The 20576-nt window shown below is 43.6% G+C and overlaps 2 protein-coding genes across 2 annotated transcripts in view; one reads left to right on the top strand and one right to left on the bottom strand.

Annotated features, from left to right (window-relative positions):
* Positions 1–589: 589 nt before the first annotated feature.
* On the bottom strand, positions 590–10120 carry ptger2a (prostaglandin E receptor 2a (subtype EP2)). The gene is made up of 2 exons (XM_083685302.1): positions 9208–10120; positions 590–3850 (listed from the first exon to the last, which is right to left on the bottom strand). The coding sequence occupies exons 1-2, from the start codon at positions 10021–10023 to the stop codon at positions 3557–3559; spliced, it is 1110 nt and encodes a 369-aa protein (XP_083541428.1). The 5' UTR covers positions 10024–10120; the 3' UTR covers positions 590–3556.
* A 4172-nt stretch (positions 10121–14292) lies between these two features.
* nid2a (nidogen 2a (osteonidogen)) overlaps positions 14293–20576 on the top strand; it is a gene marked incomplete at its 5' end in the record, with an annotated part of 33129 nt that continues 26845 nt past the window's right edge. The window contains 3 exons of the mRNA XM_083684222.1: positions 14293–14478; positions 15495–15797; positions 20293–20534. Coding sequence (XP_083540348.1) covers positions 14293–14478; positions 15495–15797; positions 20293–20534 — 731 coding nt within the window. The remainder of the gene's footprint in view (positions 14479–15494; positions 15798–20292; positions 20535–20576) is intronic.

The following is a 20576-nucleotide window of genomic DNA, read 5'->3' as shown; positions in this document are numbered from 1 at the left end:
ACCATCAAAGTAGAGCAGATTCAGCAGGATCCACAGTTCAGCAGGTCATCGGGCTGTTCTGGTGTGTGTGTGTGTGTGTGTGTGTGTGTGTGTGTGTGTGTGTGTGTGTGTGTGTGTGTGTGTGTGTGTGTGTGCGTGCGTATGTGCATGTGCATGTGCGTGTGTGCGTGTGTGTGTGTGTGTGTGTGTGTTTCTGGTTGCTTGGTGCATGCATTTGATGTTTCCCACCCATAGGGCCTCCTCTATCTCTCAATGTCCCACACAGCAGCTGTTTCCTGTCTGTCCCTCTGCAGATCTGCTGCTGCCAGCGTACCCGTCTCCAACAGTGCAATAAACATTCCAAATGCTTCCTCCTTATGTGCCAATTAAACCAGGGGCCACAGGGGTCATCGCATTCTATTCTATTAGCATAGACGGCATTAATGAACTGGGATGAATTGAATTATCAAACAAAGCGCTGCATTTTCTGCTCCTCACACAGACATCCTGGTCTCGGCTTTGAGGTCATTGGATGATAAACATCACACAGGTAATTGGGGAGATGACAACACAGAAAAAAGGATCACGCCGATCTTTACGAGTGGTGTAACTGTTTATTACAACACGTTACAATTGATCATTTTGACAACAAAACACAAAGGTAACAAACAGCTTCAAGCAGTAAGACATGAAGCACATAACTTTAGCTTAGATTTTTTTTAAATGCCTGCTTGAAATGACAGACAATGAAATGGAGTCACATTGGTGCGAACACATCAAGCGAACAACTGAACACTCATACTTTCATTCTAATGTGCAAATCATAAAAGTCAGCCTAACCCAGGTGACAGCTGACAGGTTGAAGAAGGAGAAGAATCAAACAGCCAGTTTGGAAAAACACTTCACTGATCACACTGACACGGCCATGTTGCCACCGGCGATACATTCATTTCTCTCTCAGAGGGAAGGAGATATGGAGGGATGGGGAGAGGGAGAGATTGTTGTCTGTCTGGATTGGCCCTGGTACTCAGTGTCCCCTGTCAGTCCCATGACTCAGACTAAATCACATTCTGTTCGCATTAACAAGCTGTGGTTGTATTCAGGTGAGGGGCAGGATGCCTCTTGAAAACTTTCTAAATCTCTTGTAGTGGGGTGAGGAACAGGGGTAAACGACACAGGTTATACTGTAGGAGGGAGGATGGAATGAGTGAGGGAGAGAAAGAAAGAGAGAGGGTGAGAAAGAAAGAAAGAAAGAGAAAGGGGGGTATAAGGTAGCTATCATAGACTTAAAATAGAACCCCCCTGACTGTCACCCGCTATCAGTTAAAGTGTAAACCAAGTGAACAAGTCAGCTCTTCTTTGCCAGTTAAGATTGAGCCTGTGGGGGGACCCAACTCTCATTAGTATTTATCTGACTGAACACATTGACATTTTGTACTGATATCAAGGGCTTGGGTGTGTCACAGCTTTATCGAGAGAGAGGAAGGGAGAGACAGAGAGATAGAGAGAACGAACACGCATGAACATGTCATGGTTGCGTTTTAAACTTTGAAAATTTGAAAAGCATACCAACGCCTCACACACTTTTATGCAACGGAAGCAATTGTTTACATAAACTCTACGACCTATAGGAGAGGAGGTCCGTGAACTCGGCCTCCCATCGTCTTTTGCAGGAGCCTGATTATATGAGGCTGAGCTTCTTCCCACCACAAGACTGGGGCCTTGTCATAACAAAGGCTGGCTCTGGTATCCACCACCTCAGGGACCAGACTCCCCCCTAACCAGATCTACAACACTACCTACCCCCCTAACTAGCACTAATACACACAACGCTCGTCCATGTTCTTATACGCTCATTTCCTTTTTGGCTAATCACCTTCATTGATCAGTCTGATGTAAACAGAATTAATCAAATGAGTAGGACATTTTATTCCCCTTCCGGAGAGCCAGATGTAGCTGTAATTAATGCTATTATGATTTACTTTATTTGTTGCTGACAAATTGGAGGTGTCTGTGTGTTTATTCAATAGGCTTTTGCAAAGATCACATAGAAGGTACTTTGGTTGTGTCGTTCTATAGGCTGAAGCTCAGTCAGAACAGATATTTTGCTTCCACACAGGGGGAATTCACGTTTCCAGGGAGGTTGGGGTTCTAACTTGGTTAAGACACATCTGGATATCATCCAAAACCTGGGCAAAAGCAAAAGCAAGCCTAACATTATCTCATAGCTCAGTGCAATCAGGATCTTCCACAGTACTGGATAACACACGCACACAAACAATAACAAAATTACAGGTAGGATTCTTTTTGGACATCATATCATTTCAGTGCAGTTTGTGTGAGGCACACACACACAGACACACACACACACAGACACACACACACACACACACACACACACACACACACACACACACACACACACAAAAGCACATTGAAATCTCTTGCATCATCCACAGGAATAACTTGATGTACCACAGGTGGATCATAAACAATCATAAGCACCGTGTCATATTCAGGTTCACGAACACATCAACTATTGTACATCTGAGAAGACATCATTGCAATAAATACTAATGTTGTACTTTAAACACAAACAAAACCCATACGGGAACTGAAGGACACTCCACTAATAGCATAACTTCACAATATTCATTTCATGCTGTCCAACTTCCAATGTAGTACATATGGTTCTAAGTTAGTGGTTCACCCGCGCCAGACAGATGAGGATAAAAATCAAAGTGGGAATGGGGAATGTCAACTCTGGGCATGTGACCTCTTGAGTGAGAGCCCTGTGGAATAAAAGGGTAAAGGTCAATAGGAAACAGGGCTAGAGTGTGTGTGTGTGTGTGTGTGTGTGTGTGTGTGTGTGTGTGTGTGTGTGTGCGAGCGTGTGTCTGTGTGTGTGTGTGTGCATGTGTGCATATCTCTGCGTGTTTGTGTGCATGTGTATGGGTGCATGCGTGTGTGTGTGTCTGCGTGTGTGTGCGCACGTGTGTGTGTGTGTGTGTGTGTGTGTGTTTATGTGAGAATAACAAGGATATAGTCTATGAATATAGTCTATGTCTATGACTATATAAACAATCCTCGTACCACAGGGATGCCATATGAGATAGCTTGAGAGGTCCATCCCATCTCAAAGTTCCTTCCAAGTCTCCCAGGCACAATAATGGCACGATGCCAATGAAATACTATCAACTCACATAGGATAAACAATCATTATACGATACTCCCTTCAGGGTTGTGAGTCTTGTGTTGATGTCCTTGTAGTGGCTTCTGATCTTGGAGAATTTTTCATTAAAAAAAACATATAAGAAAAGAAAGTAAGACTCTACAGAGCATGACCTGACCTGCCTGACCTGTTCTCCCCTGAGTTCAAGCCAGACAAAAGTCCATAACTGTCTCCGGAGGATTCTTCATCAAGCCACTCAAAGCTTGTTCCCAAACAAGAAAATAACAGGGATGGGTGGGTCCACTGGTCACCAGACATTGCCCCTAGGAAGTTCCATACCCCCTGACATGGTGCTGGACCAGTTGGCACAACAGTGGCACTCTTCTGATACAAAGCCCAGTTGATTCACACCATCTGCGTGGAGCTCTGGGCTTGGGTGAACTCTGTGGAGGCAGAGTAGTGGGACAGCTCCAGCTGGGCATGTGTGTCCTTCCCCAGGGAAGACTTGAACAGCGAGCTCCTGGAGGGTAGAATAGGGACCTTGCACATGGCCCCCCAGAAGAAGCGTAGCACAGACGGGCTGAGGAAGATAAAGACCCAGGGGTCGATGATGGAGTTGACGGAGAGGAAGCGGAGGGCGATGAGATCTGTTCTGTGGCTCTCCTTCCTCTGGTGTGTAGAGTTGATGTACACACGAGTCTAAGAGACAAGAGAAAGGGAGAAAAGACACTGAATCATTGAGTCCCCAGCTGTTGCCTCAGAGAGGGATCCCACTGCTGCCACCATTAATCACAGGCAGAGCTCATACAGGGGATCATCTAAGCCACATGCAAACATCCTAGTTGACTGACTCCCAAAGTAAAACAGCTCAGAGTGTAAAACTTGTTAGCAATAACTGACACAACCACATTCCATGTATCCTCTTTGTTTGCTTTGAAATCCTCACACACAGGATAAACACTGGATGAAGGGCCTTTACAAGGGCCAGTGGATAAAGTACATTATTTAAGATCAACATCAATTTCAGTTTATCTGAAACAGATTTTCTTCAGTGAAACTAAGCTGCAGAGGATCAAGTTAATAGCATATTGATTATGGAGTAAAGCGCTTACATAAACAGATGTCATAAAGTAATAAATATATAAATAAACAAACTTTGGCAGGACCTCAGTAAGTTACGGCATGGGAACCTTGGTTGTGTCCTCACGAACATCACCCTTCATGAGCTCATAAAACTGTAATGCAACATGCTGCTGGGCCCATGTTATTCCAAGACTCATCACTATGACTGACTGTGGTTGGTAAAAAACCCCAGCCACACAATCATGTAACTCTTTAGAAGGACTTCATAGATGATTAATTCCTATTGACCTTCACAAGAGAGTGTTTAGGTAACATTAGGTCTTGCATTCGTGTGGCAAGAATGTTGACTGGAATAAGAACTCAGAAATATGCTACAATTCACAACAGAGAATATTATAAAGACTCTGTGTCTCCTGTCAGAGATCAGGGATGACGATCATAACATTAACTCAACATGCCTAATGAAGCCTAAATCAAACTGAACAGCAAAGTTTGTTGATATAAGCAAATTAAAGAACAATGCACAATAACAGGTAGTTCAAAAAGAGAAACCGAGTATAGGTAGGTCAGGAATTTGAATCTAAACTGACATACCAATCAAAAGTGGCATAGAGCCGCAGAAGTTTAAATGAGAGAGAAAGAATATGCGAGAAGAAGAGAGGACCATTTCCTCCAGTCATTCTGTCTGTCAGTAGATACTTTAAAACATTCTCCATTTTCTAAACCACAGCCAGGTTGGCAATAATTGCATACATTTCCTTCTCATGTCTTTTCACAGGTTTTCATAACTCTATTTAACTGACACACACATTCCATCACCGGGCACACAGAGCCACACACCCCTGCCTATGAGTGTGTTTGGGTTTCCCAGTCTGACTCAGGGGTGCTTGTCTACATTAAAAGCGAAAGTTCTAGGAACCTTCTAAAGCCAATTTCCTGAAACAACCGTCATTACACCAATTTCCTGTGGAGAACTGAAAAACGTGCAATGTGCACAGGACCTGAGATGTTTGCACATTTACAACAGCTTATGTTACGAGCGGAACTCTTCCATGTAACAGCTATTAGCATAGCTAACTGTGAATTTGTTGTTTTGTGCATCTTACTTGAAATGCCTTCTTCCCCAAATACACCCCTCCAGGTGAATACCTTATTGTGCCTTCCTAGGACGCTTGGAGTCCAAACGGAGGTACGGTACAGTCGAGGGTTTGAGAACAGTACCCTTATCCTGAGGGTTTAATATACTAAAATACTTCAGAGAGCTCCTTCAAATCCTCCATTCTAATGATGCACATTACTGCCCTGAGTGGAACCAACCTCAGCTGGAGGAGAGTGTTGTTCTGTGAGGTAGGACATGGTGAAAGAGCACTCTGGACGGATGTGCAGCAGACATGCAGACAGAACAGTACTCTCAGTAGGTAGTCTCCGTAGTGCTCTAGCGGCCATAGTGATGCTGTTTAATAATTCACGGTATCACTGGTGACTGAAGGCACAGAGAGGGAACGGCGAGGGCTGGGAGAGTGAACACAGGCAGGATCATGTTGCATCTGTAGCCCCAGTGTGTAGTAAGCTCTCAACCCACACGTTCTGACTGTGTGCCAAATCTTGTGCAAATGACTAAAATTCTCCTGCAGATCTCCAATTGACATCAATGCATGACTGAAGTGAAAGTCTGAGTAAGATACAGATCTCAAGACAGGAGCTGGCTTCAAGGGATAAGTTCAGATTGTTTAACCAAACCTCTGTTGCAAGCCAAATCAAACAGAATTTCACACGTTTTGAGATTTTGCTTGATTTTGAGAAAAATCACACAAAACAGTGCCTGTGCCCTTTTACAACATGCCATTTACTTATAGATCTGGAACCTATCCTTTAAGTCTGCTAGCTGAGAGATAACATAGACGTGATCTGAAGCGTGGGAATTAAGTTTAAATGCATAGGATCCTCATCTACTGTATTACCTTTTACCACTTCCTTATAGTACCAGTCAAACGTTTGGACAAGAGTGTGCAAAGCTGTCATCAAAGCAAAAGGTGCCTACTTTGAAGAATCTAAAATATAAAACTCATTCTGGTTGGTTTAACACTTTTTTTTTGTTTACTACATAATTCCATATGTGTTCCTTCATAGTTTTGATGTCTTCAATGTTAATCGACAATGTAGAAAATAATAATAAAAAATAAAATAAAAAAAACATTGAATGAGAAGGTGTGTCCAAACTTTTGACTGGTACTGTATGTATACGTGTTAGGAGGTTAACAAGCTGACTTTTATTTATGGTCTGATACGCCTGGCTGAGGTTCCACATGCAAGACTGATTTACAGTCGTGACAACGTGGTGGGGTCACATGGGACGTTGCACTGGGCACTGGGCTGTCTGAGGGGCAATCCACAGGAGTAGCCTATACTGCATTTAGACATGTTTGACATTTAGCAGACACCTTTATCCAAAGCGACTTACAACAAATACATTTGTCTAAAGTAAGTGAATCATCTATACATCAGCCATCATAAGAAAACATCTTTGCTCAGACCAGGTGCCATTGGCAGTCACAATGCTAGAGGAAGCATAACAGTAGAGGAACTGTACAGAGGGGTAGAGGGGTAGTGCGTACTATATCACTATGTCAATTTAGCAGCAGACCAGTTCTAGGTAATGAGATAATATTTCACACCATTTATCAATTAGCTGTCCTTTAATCAATGAATGCCTCTCATTTGTCAACAGGGTGTGGGTGGGTGGGTGGGGGGGGGGGGGGGGTGGTGGAGGGTGGAGAGGTAAACTGAATTAATCCCACAAACTGAATTAGGCCACCTCTGGCCTACACTGGTGAAGATTATATTAATGATGAGAGCATCATGCTCAGAGGATCTATAAACATATGTGTAGTGTGGGGACTTTCTCCTTCTGGTCTAAAAGGCACTCAACCTCAATGGCATTTCATTTCCTGCCTATATGACACACAAGGTGTAGTGGGTGCCACTCTGCCAACCACATTGTTGTTCACTTCCTTCCTACACCTCAACCTCTCTGGAAAAAAGAGTAATGGTAATAATACAAATAACTCGTTCATGTGATGAGTGTTGAAAGATGCATACAGTTGAGTAATGACTTATATTGTAATATTACTGGAAAAGTGTCCTCAGGGACAGCAAGACCCTTATCCGCCATGAGAGCTAACAATTAGAAGCTAACAATTAGAGCTAACAATTGTGTTCCCAAGGTAACTCAATACATGGTGATATACAGTGCTGCTTGAAAGTTTGTGAACCATACAGGGATGATCATTATTTTTGTATAAAATCTTAAAATGAACTTATAAAATCTTTATCTAAACCCCAAATTTTAATAAAGACATTCCAAATAAAGGACACAAAAAATGAGATTTTTCATTATCTAATGAAAGTGGTTTATTTAACAAAAACTCAGGTTTCATGTGTGCAAAAATATGTGAACCTCTTCAGTCAATAGCTTGTGGCACCTCCATTAGCAGCGATAACTCAGAGTAAACGTCTCATATAGCCACTAATCACTCTTTTTTTTCCTTTTAAAGGATTTTTGCCCACTCCTCCTTACTGAACTCAGCCGATTGAATGAAGTTTGAGGGGTGTCCTGCCACAGCATCTCGATTGGATTTAGGTCAGAACTTTGACTTGAACGTCATTCTAGACCAAGTTGCTATCATGTTAAATCCTCTCCATTTACAGCAAAAGCTTCTTCCTAGCAACCCTCCCATGAATACCATTTTGATTTAGTGTTCTTTTTATTGTTGAAGGTCTGCAAATCTCTAGATTACCTGATTTATTATTTTTCTTGTGGCTCTTGGGGATATTTTGGAAGGGCGTCCACTTCCAGGCCAAGTTGCTGTCATGTTAAATGCCCTCCATTTGTGAATGATTTGCCTCACAGTGGACTGATGGAGCTCAAATCTTGTTGAGATGATTCTATAGCCTTCCCTCTTCCCAGACTGATGTGCTCTCACTACCCTCTTCCTGACGTCCTTTGAGATCTCCTTTCCTCTCGGCATGGTGTGTTTTGCATTCCCCCGTATGGGTAACACAAAACTGACCAGGTGCTTATCTCTATTTATCAGAGTCCCTCCCAAACTCTTTCCTAAAGATCTCGCCTTCGATTGGTTCATTTGGTACCCAATTATTTATCCACCTGATTCTACTTACCTACTTGATTTAACCAATGCAACTTTGGGTTCACTTATTTTTGCACCTTAAATAAAGGTTTCATGGTAAAAACAAAAAAAAATCTATAATTGCACAAGGGGTTTGCATGCTTTCAAGCAGAACTGTATGGCGCTGGGATAATATCTGACTGCAGCATACAGTACCAGTCAAAGGTTTGGACACACCTTGCCAAGAGTATTCTGGTTTGTTTAACACTTTTTTGTTTACTACATAATTCCATATGTGTTCCTTCATAGTTTTGATGTCTTCAATATTAATCTACAATGTAGAAAATAATAAAAAAAAAAAAAAAAAAAAAAAAAAAAAAAAAATGAGAAGGTGTGTCCAAACCTTTGACAGGTACTGTAACGAATCACATAGAAGATACTGTAACTTCACTATTAGCCTATTTGGTGTTGTCATCACTGATGTTTTATCTTATGTATGTACTGTAGTTATATGACCTGGGTGATTGTGAATAATCTATTCCTTTTTTATTGAAATGAATTTCCCTCCTTAATGGATGCATGCCATATAATTTGCTTACCATGTTTTTTTGCTCCCATTAGAGTAAAGTCATCCCATCTCAACTATGTAGCCTAATCTGATTTAACGCTTCTAATTGTAAAACACATTTGGGAAGATGTACGGCTATTGCCTATTTCAATTAAATTGTGCAAATCTAATGGGACAGTCAAGAACGCAAAATGAGAGCCAGAATCAGTGCCTCTGTGCAAAACCTCTACTGCGCAAAAGGCAAAGTTAGAATGATTTAACGCTCTGTCAAAACTTACCACCAGAGGAAGGGTGCAAATCACGAATATTACAGTCATGAACACGAGTAGTATGAGATGCTCAACTTCCTCGGCCAAGGAAAGGACTCGCCGATCCTTCTTGCTCCGCGTTGTCACGGATCCCCGGTTCACTTTGCGCCTCCGGTACATGAGGACCAGGTGGTACACGACGAACGCGTTACAAGCTACGATGAATGTGACAAGTAGGAGCATCACTGTAGCGTACAGAATTGCGTAAACTTGGTCCTCCTGATTCATGGGGTTCATGTCAATGAAGCACCACGTTCCCGGGCAATACTGCACGTAGTCCCCGAACCCAACGAAGGGCATCAGACAAAACAATGTACATAGTAAAAAAATCAAAGGAATGGTGATGTATCCACAGCGCTTGGTTACGTGTCGCCCATACAGGTATGGATACCCGATAGAGAGGCAGCGCTCCAGCGCCATGGCGAAAAGGAGAGACAATGTGGCCAGGCTGAAAAAAGTCATGCTGAATCCAAAGTATTCACACACTGCGGTGGTGTTACTCATACCGATTATTGTAGTGTTAAAGGAATACGATGCTAACACGAGTGGGCTGACGAGACAAGTGCCCGTCAGGTCCGTTAATACCAGCGAGGTCACCAGCACGTGGAACAGTGACAGTCTCTCTCGGCTCTGGTCCTTCCTTCGGCGTATCTCCAACAGGACCAAAGCGGCCACGTTACCGATCACACCGGCGGAGAACATGAGCCCGCTGATAAGCGGGCTCCCGGACTCGATATGCAGCTTGTGGTGGCACGGATCATTATCTGTGTTCGTTGTCAATTCCATAGGAAAAAGTTGACCTCTGTCGCGACTCAATGTGAGGGTTTTAAGACTCGCAGTCCTTATGAAAAAGTGTCAGCACTTAAGTGTCAGTACTGTAGAAGCGAGCAATGTTCTTCTAAAAGTTTGTTTCCTTAAGTTGCTGTTCTGTGTTCGAACAGTGACAAGGTTTGAAGTTGAGAGCAGTGCAGCGGTGCACCTATATGATGGAGCGCGCGTAGCCTAGGCTACTTACTCTCACTCTCTCTCTCTCTCTCTCTCTCTCTGTCTCTCTCTCTCTCTCTCTCTCTCTCTCTCTCTCTCTCTCTCTCTCTCTCTCTCTCTGTCTCTCTCCACAGTTGCGGGACGCGCGAATTACTACTGTATGACTGGGTTACTACGGACTGTCCAACTTAGCTCCATAAGTCACTGTTTCCTGCCCTAAAATATTATTAATTGTGGTCCAGTCCACATTTAGTCATCTCGTCCATACTTGTATAGGTTGTTGCCAACCCCTGTTGTTTCTTTTGGTAAAGATGAGGCAGAAAATTGGGCGTTGCGAGTAAACCATGAGTTCCCCGGACTGGGCTGTCCAAAAGAAGCGATGCAGTGACGTCATCGACATGTTGACACACCCTCTCAGAAGTGGAAAAAAACCATTCTGCTGAAGCTCGCGCACTATAATTCAGATGGACTTCAGGATATTCGTGATTGTCATTAATTATTGTCTATGATGTATGTGTAGTTGAATGGACAGAAGATTATGAGTGTCCTAGATTGTCTGTTTTTTCTTCAATTATTTCTATGCCTTATTTTATTTGTATAGTGGGCCTATAATTAATTATCAAGTTCAACCATTAAAGTCCAAAATGTATCTTTTGTGGTCCAAGCCATGTATGTGAGGATATAATGTAGTACAACCACACAGTCATCAAACTAAAATTCCTGAACTGCTTCATCAACATAAATGCAAGAATCAGAATCAGAATTCTTTTATGTGGCCAAGTATATTTGCACATGCAGGAAATTGACTTGGTGAGGTTGGTGCATGGGACATAAAAAACAATATATGAGCAAAATATTAACAAGATAGCAAAAACAAATTTACAAAATAGAACAATAAAACAATACAGAAATAAATAAATAAAAGGGCCACACTTCACTAATTGGGAAAATAATGTTTTGACTTGAGCTGTCATTTAATCTCAAAGGTTTTAGTTTTTTTTAAACCAAGACCACACACACACACACACACCCACACACACACACACACACACACACACACACACACACACACACACACACACACACACACACACACACACACACACACACACACACACACACACACACCCCGCCCCTCTCCTAAGCCATCTGATTCTCCATCTCTGACAGATCCTGATATATCCGTCGTGAGCCTACAGAATGGGCAGCTGAGTCCCAGTTGAGATTACACGTACCTGCTGTACATTTTAATATATTCCTCTGACGTCTACCCGAGGAGGCTGAAAGATGTCCCTTCTGAAAGGTGCCATGGACAATTTTATTGGATGATTTGTGACATGAATATGTTATGTCTCTGGCGATTTGACGAACAGCAGTCAATGTGTTGGTGTTTGTTCCATCATGGGGAATGATTGTCTTTTACAACAAGTGATAATTAGACACCTTCCACATATTGTTTTGAAATTCCCTGGATAACACATTGCCTGCTGAGACCTCATAAAAAGTGATAATGTAGTGAAATTAGATGATTGTATGGCTCACCACAATACAATAAAAACATGCAACACCGTATTGTTTGGCCAGAATGTTTCTCCCACTGCAGGTTTGATTAAGAAACATTCATATGGTTTGAACATGTATTTAGAATATATCCTGATAGAGTCTTGGCATCATTGATTTTTTGGCCAATTAAAATCCTCATCTTTTATCTCAACCTTTAATGTCACATGACAATGTTAGATACAGTGAGTGTCTATAGAGGTGCTAACCCCTAACACCAATTGTATGTCAACAGGATGCTGGTTGAAATGGATTCAGTTGAAACACGTCTCCTGAAGAAGCTTTAATGGCATCCACTCATCGAAGGTCTGATCTAGTCTCTCTTGATTAATAATAGATGTGTAATTGAACTGGTCATATTGGCATTTAACATTGAGGCTTACTTAGAGAAAGCATCCAGGAAATGTCCCACATCCATTGCACAGTAATTCTATTTCAAGGCACTTAGCATGATAATGCGTGTTATTCATAGAGAAAAAGAACAAAACCATCATGGAACAATCATCAAAAGGCACAAATAGCCAACATAAATCATAACCCATTATTTGATTTTGATTTACAGAAACTCCATAGAAATATTTTTTCTGGAATATAAAACCCTTAATAAAATGGTGGATCATATTCAAATAAAATTGGTCACCTGGTTTCCTGGGTAAGATAAAACAGACTGTTTGCGCTGCGACACTGCATGTTTGCATGTTTCATATTTCACATTCATACACTCATGCAAATTACCGAATGAGACAGAATATAACAACCACATATTAATATTCATCAACCACATATTCAAACATATTTGATGGCAACACAGGAGGAACTTCATTTCATTCGATCGAGGAAAGTTGCATGGATTTGATTAAATATGGTCCAATGTTATGGAAAAATGTTAACCATTGAACATTTTAAGAAGGAAGAAATAAAGTTATTGAATGTGATCAGAGGGACCCAGTGGCCCTAGCTCTACCCTAGCGGCCTGAACAGAAACTGGGAGACACAGGAGCCCTGTTACTCTCTATGACCCTGTGGTAGAGGATTATGAACAATTCTTGGCAGTGACTGCAATGACAAATGTATCTGCTAGCAAGTTGTGATATGATATATCAAGGTCATGGTCCGTGCAGTCTGTTTACCTCTGCTAGTTCCTGCAGTGTCCGAACATGTTCACAATGAGTGACAAATACGTGTTTCTTAAAAACATGCATATTTCAAAACTTGGGGGATATGATGGAAAATAGGAGTGGCATACTCGTGTCTTATATTGTTGATCTCCACTGTTTCCAAAGTGGAATGTAAACAGAATGGAATCCATAGATTTAGAATTGATTATGTTGCATGCATGGTTCACCATGCATCGCTCCACATTTCATATGCCCGCTTTGACTTACGTCCGAAAAATACGGCAATATCGCCATCTTGTGGTTATTGAGACGGTTGCACTTGCTCCTCTCCTGCCATGATCACCACCACTAGGTGGCACATCGTACAGTTGGCCTAGGCCCACTTGGCTTTAAACCTTTAAAAATTACATATTCCGTAAAAGAACAAAAATGTCTTACTGCCATAGGGACAAGGTGGTAGGCTTACATCTAGAAGACAATTGGGTTGGGTTTTCCAGACACAAATTTGGCCTATTGTAGACCTGGACTAATAACATGTTAAATAGAAACTCTCAATTGAAGATGCATTTTAGTCTAGGATCAGGCTCAATCTGTGGCCGGGTATAACCAGCCCTACGTTTAATATTAGTCTCTGCAACATACAATTAGGAAACAGTGATACTGTGATTCCCTTATATTTGCAGCCTGTCCACCTATAATGACACACAGAGGGAACATTATTACACCTTTTAGGTTGGTAGATTATTCAATGTCTATGTCGTAGGCCTAGGTGAACGTATGGATTTAGCTGGGCCTTATACTAGGCCTGAATTAATAATGCATTTTGACAGTTGATTGACCAATAAAAGCACTGAATTGTTTCTGAAAAAAAAGTAGGGGAAGGGTTACTTTGAGTTAGAGGGACACTATAGAGACAATAAAATAATACAAAAGATCCAAGAAAATGTGTGAAAACTAATAGGTGAATAGGTCAGCTCAGGAAATGATGTGTGAACGTGATTTTATAAATCAGGATTTAACAGTAACGATCCAACAACATTGTTCCCAATGTGCCCATACATTGTGGTGGATATAAGGTTACGAAAAAATCGTGTAGATTAAAAATGGTATTTTTCTTTCTAAATTGAAACCAGATGGTGTCCAGTGTCTTGCCAGTCAAGGGAACCGTAACCAATCAACAGCCACTAAACTCCTAAATCCCTCCCGCTTAATTTTGGGAGTGCTTGGGTCAGAGGTAGAAGTTGATGTGGATTGAAATTCCTATAGAAAGGCACCATCCCCTGGCTCGCTGCTTCTTATCCGCTGCAACAGCCGCCGGGTGAATCCCTAAACCGCTGCTAGATCAATGCCGATCTGTCCATAGGCTACATTTATAATGGCGAGGGTAAAATGTATGATATTTTTATTTCAGTTGTCGTGGACTGTCCATCTTGTTACAGCCATTCAGAAGGCAGATATATTTCCTTATGGGACACTCAGCGGCGATTTCACCCTTCAAGAGGGGGACGACGAGACCTCCAAAGTTCTTGCGCTGAAGAGACCTCTTTTTTTCTACGAGGCGCAGTTTAGTGAGTTATACGTGAGTATGAAATATTTAACTTACACTGTGCCCACTCAGCATTATTACAAATGTGTGGAGGTGGAGGTCAATTGCCCATGAATTAAGTTTGTGACTATGAAAAAGTATATGACATAAAATGACCAAATACCTACTCTGAGGAAATAGAAAATGTGTCATTCATGAAACTTGGTCTATTATGTGGTTATTGCATGGTCGTAGCGAACTCTACTCAAAAGGGTGCGTAGACTATCATGTATATATGGAATTTAACGGGAACATTCAGAGCTATTTAATTTGCAATCATGTATCTTGGCTGCTAAATGTATTTATAAATTGGAATGGCCAGAGTTTGAACAGGATACTGCTTTAGTTCCTAAGTGTCAATCGGTTGATCCCTATCATGATGAATAAAGGAAAATAGGTCGGTGCTGCAATGACCCCCTCAATAATTTGATAATTGTTTTCAATATCAACAAACTTGACTAAAAAAAAGTTCTATGTCTTTGGTTCTTTATGGGAAGTACAAAATTATTATTATTATTATTTTATTTTTTTAAATCTTTTACATTAATTCATAAAGTTACATTGGATTCTCGGAACAGTATTCCCTCCACATGTCAGAAGCCAAATCCTTTGGGCAAATCACCTTTAGCACTTTGGTCAGTAGATCACTAGCAAGGGTCTTTGGGGGGCATGTAAAACAGTCGTAAAACTGCCAACTTTATAATTCAATGTGAAACAACAAAGTCAAGTCTTAAGTGCTTCATGTCAGAGGAAACACGTATATTTGACTAAATTGATTCCTAGAGGAAATTCATTTCACACTGAGGTTCTACTCAGAGGCCGGCGTGAAATAACAGGCTACTTGAGAAACAGCAGAAACACAAAGACAACTCATCACCAATATATATATTTTTTTGTTGCAAACAAATGGAAAATTATTATGATCAATCAATTGATTATTAATTGTAGTTGTTATGGTAAACCCTTTGGAAATAGCTACACCTTTTCTTCATGGCACTCTCCTTCCCCAGGTGGCCACCAATGGCATCATCTCAGCCCAGGACCTGCCAATGGAGAAGCAGTATGTGGATGATGGCTTTCCCACTGACTTCCCTGTCATCGCTCCCTTCCTGGCAGACATTGACACCAGCAAGGGCAAAGGCGCCATCTACTTCCGGGTCACAGAGACGCCTAGCATCCTTAACCGCGTTGCCCAGGAAGTGCACAGGGGTTTCCCTGACGCGCGCTTCACGCCCACCCACGCCGTCATCGCCACCTGGGAGAGAGTGGCTGCCTACGAGGAGGTCACCCGTGCTGCCGGGCCGTCCAATGCGGTGAGAGTTGTCGTGTCCGTGGCTGTCTGTAGATCTTTCTCTGTGTTGTCTGTCTGTCCATCAATATGCTAGTCTGTCTGCCTGTTTTTCTATGCTGTATGTACAGCTTGTATCTGTTTGTCTCGTCTGTCTGTCTGTCTGTCTGCCTGTCTGCCTGTCTGTCTGTCTGTCTGTCTGTCTGTCTGTCTGCCTGCCTGTCTGTCTGTCTGTCTGTCTGTCCTTTCTGTCTTGTCTGTCTGTCTGTCTGTCTTTTCTGTCTGTTTGTCTGTCTGTCTGTCTGCCTGTCTGTCTGCCTGCCTGTCTGTCTGTCTGTCTGTCTGTCTGTCTGTCTGTCTTGTCTTGTCTTGTCTTGTCTGTCTGTCTGTCTGTCTGTCTGTCTGTCTGTCTGCCTGTCTGTCTGTCTGTCTGTCTGTAAGTCGCCTGTAGGGAGGGTCTCAACGTGTGACCCCTAAGGATAACAGTGCCCCTCTCTCCTACTAAACTGCCCCTTGACCTCTGGCATGGGTCAAAGGTAATCAGATCAGGGCATCAGTCGTCCGCTCCAACTCGTCCCCCTTCCTCCCCCTCCCTCTCTCCCCCCTTTCCACCCCCAGAAGGCGACTGGGCACGCCTCTCTTTCTCCCAGTGCAATAGGGATCAAGGGCTCATATTCCCACATGTAACACACAGAAAAAATGCAATCAGAACGTTTACCTGGAACATTAAAACAAGGCGCTTGATATATAACTTAGAGCAGAACACACATTCCTGGACAGGTGCCAAAGGTATTTGTGAGATTGAAAAAAGAAAATACCTAGAGAGCAGTTTTTATCAGCAACTTGGTTGAATCAGATAGTATCTTTCACTCTAACTGTGCCTAGACCTCTGGGCCACTCCCCAGAGATACTCCGTGGAGTCTAACGTTTCACTACATAAACACTTAAGATAAACCCATGGGGAGAAACCATACCCTCGCCTTCCTCAATGGACAGGTTTGTGCTTCCTAAGACGCGGGGAATGTGAGAGACTACTGCCAGCCGTCATTATCATAATGCAGGGCTTTGCTTCTTCACATAACGTAGTGGATTCTAACACTCTTAAGCACACAAGCCCTCTATTGTGCATGGCAGGGATAGATTAGATTCACCACTACTTCCCCTTTCCCGCTAATAATTCGACTAGCCAGGTACATGTTTGCGGAATCTTTCGCCTATGTTTGTCAGAGTATAGTCCAAGACATGCTGATATCACTTTTCATCCGGGGGAAAAAAATCCCCACTCCTGGAAACATTTCCCTCAAGCTGTATTTCATGGACTCATGAGAAACGTATGGGTCCTATCTTTCAGCGTGGCTCAGATAATGCTTTTAAAAGGGGGTCCCATTCCAGTTGGGGGCGAGGACAGAGATGCTAAACAGCTTTTTCGTCCCTCGTGAACAACAGTGTTTCCCCAGAGTGTTTTCCCAGTCATAGGTACTGTAGGAACCGAACCCTGCATTACGACTTGCTGGTTGTTCACCAGGGGGCCCCTCAGGTCAGGGATGGATTGATTTCAGGCTCTGATGAGGAAAAGACCACTGAACAGCATAGTCAGTGTCGCCGGGTTGTTCGAATGCTCATGAATGAATAGGCTTTTCTGTTGGCTTTGGCCCACTCCTCCCGAGACAGAACAGACAGCTGCAGCGCACTGAAAATATTATCTCTTGTTATTTATTAGTTCTGGGGACGCCCCTGCTCAGCCACACAAGGGTCCTCAGAAACACGTCCCCCTTGTTTAAGTCTCCAAGTGTCAGAGAACATGAGATCCCCCTCTTCCCAGACAACAGAGAAACAGACTTGATCTGAATCAAAGCCGTACGGCCTGTTGGTTTCGGACCACGCTGCCGCTCCAGTGTTTTAGAACAGTGTTTTACTCTTGAGTTGACAAAAACACATTTTGTCTCCATGACCACATACTGTCCCCACTCTTTTATTGCATTAGAGTGAGAGGACATGAAAGCAAGCAGTAAAATTAGAAAACCTGACTGGTAACCCTGGTAACCCTGGTAACCCTGGTAACCCTGGTAATGTGTGTGTGTGTGTGTGTGTGTGTGTGTGTGTGTGTGTGTGTGTGTGTGTGTGTGTGTGTGTGTGTGTGTGTGTGTGTGTGTGTGTGTGTACTGTTGGTAGAGCCTAACGAACTAGTGAGACCTGGCTGGCAGTCTGGTTGTCTGCAGCTGCAGCCACTGTCTGAAAACCTGGCAACAAACAAACAAGAGTGCCTGTCCCACACATTTTTGTCGTTCCTCTCTCTCTATCTCTCTCTCTCTCTCTCTCTCTCTCTCTCTCTCTCTCTCTCTCTCTCTCTCACACACACACACACACACACACACACACACACACACCTACACTCACTATTTTCCTTCAAGAGCGGCCAGAAGACGTCTGGTGTGGGACTGTGACTCCCGCCCAGCCATGCTCTAGTCATCGGTGACTCACTCAGCAGCTCCCAGTGATGTGGTGGTCCTGTCAAACTGCTGTTGAACATGACTAGTCAACTTCTGTTAACTTCTCTATTAGATACCCTCCCTCTAAATACATACCCTCCTCCCTTGGTATTTGATTTACAACGTTTCCTCTTGACCGAGAGTGTGACAGAGTTTCTGAGAAGAACTCTGGATGATCCCTTCTTGTTTACCTTTGGGATTTATCTTGTTGGAACGGCAGAGCTCTCCAGGCAAACCCCCCCCAGCACCCCACCCCCCCACCCACCCCAGCCCCCCTTCAACCACCCCCAGCCCCAGATGTCCATCGCCCCAGATGCCATGATGGAGTTGGGGGGTTTGGGTGAGAGGAGGGTCTGTGGAGGTGTTACCCCTTGAGCAAATAAGCAATGGAAGTCCAGCAAGCTGGAGCCCAGAGAAACTATAAGGTCTGGGTCCCATCATCTGCCAATGGCTCCGTGCCTTGTGGTACCATGATCATCAGCATTCCCAGGCCCGCAAACCAAACCCCCGGTATGCCGGCCGGCTAGCTGGCCCAGTCTTAGCCCGTCTCAGCTACACATGGGAAGACTAATTATTTACAATAACATCTTTAAACAATCTTGTTTATGGGCGTGTTTCTGGTGCGCTCCAAGGCAGTGTGGTCTTGTAATTAGGACTTTTGAGGCCAGGGAGGGGAGTGGAGGGAGAGGGAGAGAGGAGGGGGCATCTAGAAGGAGATGGGGGGTGGGGGGTGGGGGTCTGCTGTGGAATTAGGAGGCCTGGGGGTTTGTCTTTGTGTCTCTCTTTCTCCCCTTCTTCCCCCATCTTTTCCTCCCTCTCTCCTCTCTCTGAACCAGATGCAGGGTCTGGAGTCGGGGGATTAGTGTGGAGGTTGAGGTGGGGGGGGGGGGTTATTTTGGTGATGAAGGTGATAGCTCCTCTCTGAGATTACTCAAGTGGGGGAGGAGGAGAGGAGTGAGGGATTTCACACAGGTCCAGGGTGAGAGAGAGAGAGAGAGAGAGAGAGAGAGAGCGAGAGCGAGGGAAGGTGGGAGTGAATCACAGAGGTTGGGGGAAGGGTGTCTCTCCTTAAAGTTCAAATACCACACAGAGTGAGATATGTGTCTCTATCACCATTTGCTCTCTATCTACATCAGTCATAGTCTCCAGACTCCTTGTGTGGCCGTGGACGGCCTGACAGTTTAAGATGAAACCTCGCTCTCTAGAGCATTTGTGTTCCCACAGTTTTAATTGAACGCCTCTGAGAGCCACACAGCTTGTTACAGAACAAATTGCTCAAGACATGACATCAAGCGAGTCCCCCTGCAACCCTCTTAATCATGGCCTTTTAGTGGTGTGCAGGGCCTCTTTAAACAGGGTGTGAAACGCAGCGGGGAGGGGGGAAGAGGACAGCCTTTAAATACTCCATAAAGACATGGGGGGGAAGTGTTTCAAGGGGGGGGGGCACATTTGGTGGGACACACGGCCTTGTAAAAGCAGGGGGACGCTTCTGTAAAGTGGAGGAAAGGGCTTATATTCAGGTCAACATTTAGGGTAGGGGGGATATTGGTGTGATGTTTAAACATCGGGAGTGAGTGTTAAAACTGTTAGGAGGATCCGATCACCGGGCTGCCTGGGTGCTGATAAGCTGGAGGACGAGACATGTGCCACAGCCCTGTATTCAGAGAGCTTTCATTCAATATCCTTGTTCACTTTCATTTCAATTTTTACACACCGTCAAAAATCGCATCTTGTGAACAGGGTTCGAGCTTTGTACTGTATGTTGTGATTGCACTGTGAACGCTACCACGGTACTTGATAAAGATTTTTGTGCATGCTCATTTCTATTCTGTGATTGAGCCCCCTCATTCCTGTCCTCTTGTAGGCTGCAGATAAAACATTCTCTAAATGGCTGTGCAAATTAGATTTTTCCCACCCCCAGGGAAAATGTGTGTCAGATACATACTGTATTATGTAGCAGAATGTGCCATTGCAAATTGAAGCCTTTGTTGGAGCAGTGCACTCACTCCTACCCTCCAACCTCCTCTCCAGCTGAACACATTCCAGGCAGTTGTAGCCTATGACGACACAGACTCCTATGCCCTGTTCCTCTACCCCGAGGACGGACTGCAGTTCTTTGGGACACGCCCTAAGGAGTCCTACAATGTGGAGATTGAGATTCCGGCGAGAGCAGGGTTCAGCAGAGGAGAGGTGCCATTTTTTATCTTCTCCCGCATGGAAGGACCCTACTACAGCATCACCAGCAATGAGCAGAGTGTCAAGAACCTCTACCAGTAAGTGCACGCATGCACACACGCACACGCACGCGCACGTAC

Source organism: Argentina silus (assembly GCF_951799395.1).
Source record: "Argentina silus genome assembly, chromosome: 14".
Classification (NCBI taxonomy): Eukaryota; Metazoa; Chordata; class Actinopteri; order Argentiniformes; family Argentinidae; genus Argentina; species Argentina silus.
Note: the sequence above shows the minus strand (reverse complement) of the source record. Positions and strands in the feature narration are given on the sequence as shown.

What these genes read in the sequence shown, in the direction of transcription:
- ptger2a (XM_083685302.1), bottom strand. Translation starts at nt 10,023, where the DNA reads ATGGAATTGACAACGAACACAGATAATGATCCGTGCCACCACAAGCTG. An exon ending in TTTGCACCCTTCCTCTGGTG is followed by an intron (nt 3,851 to 9,207) that starts GTAAGTTTTGAC and finishes CTTGTCTCTTAG; the next exon opens with ACTCGTGTGTACATCAACTC.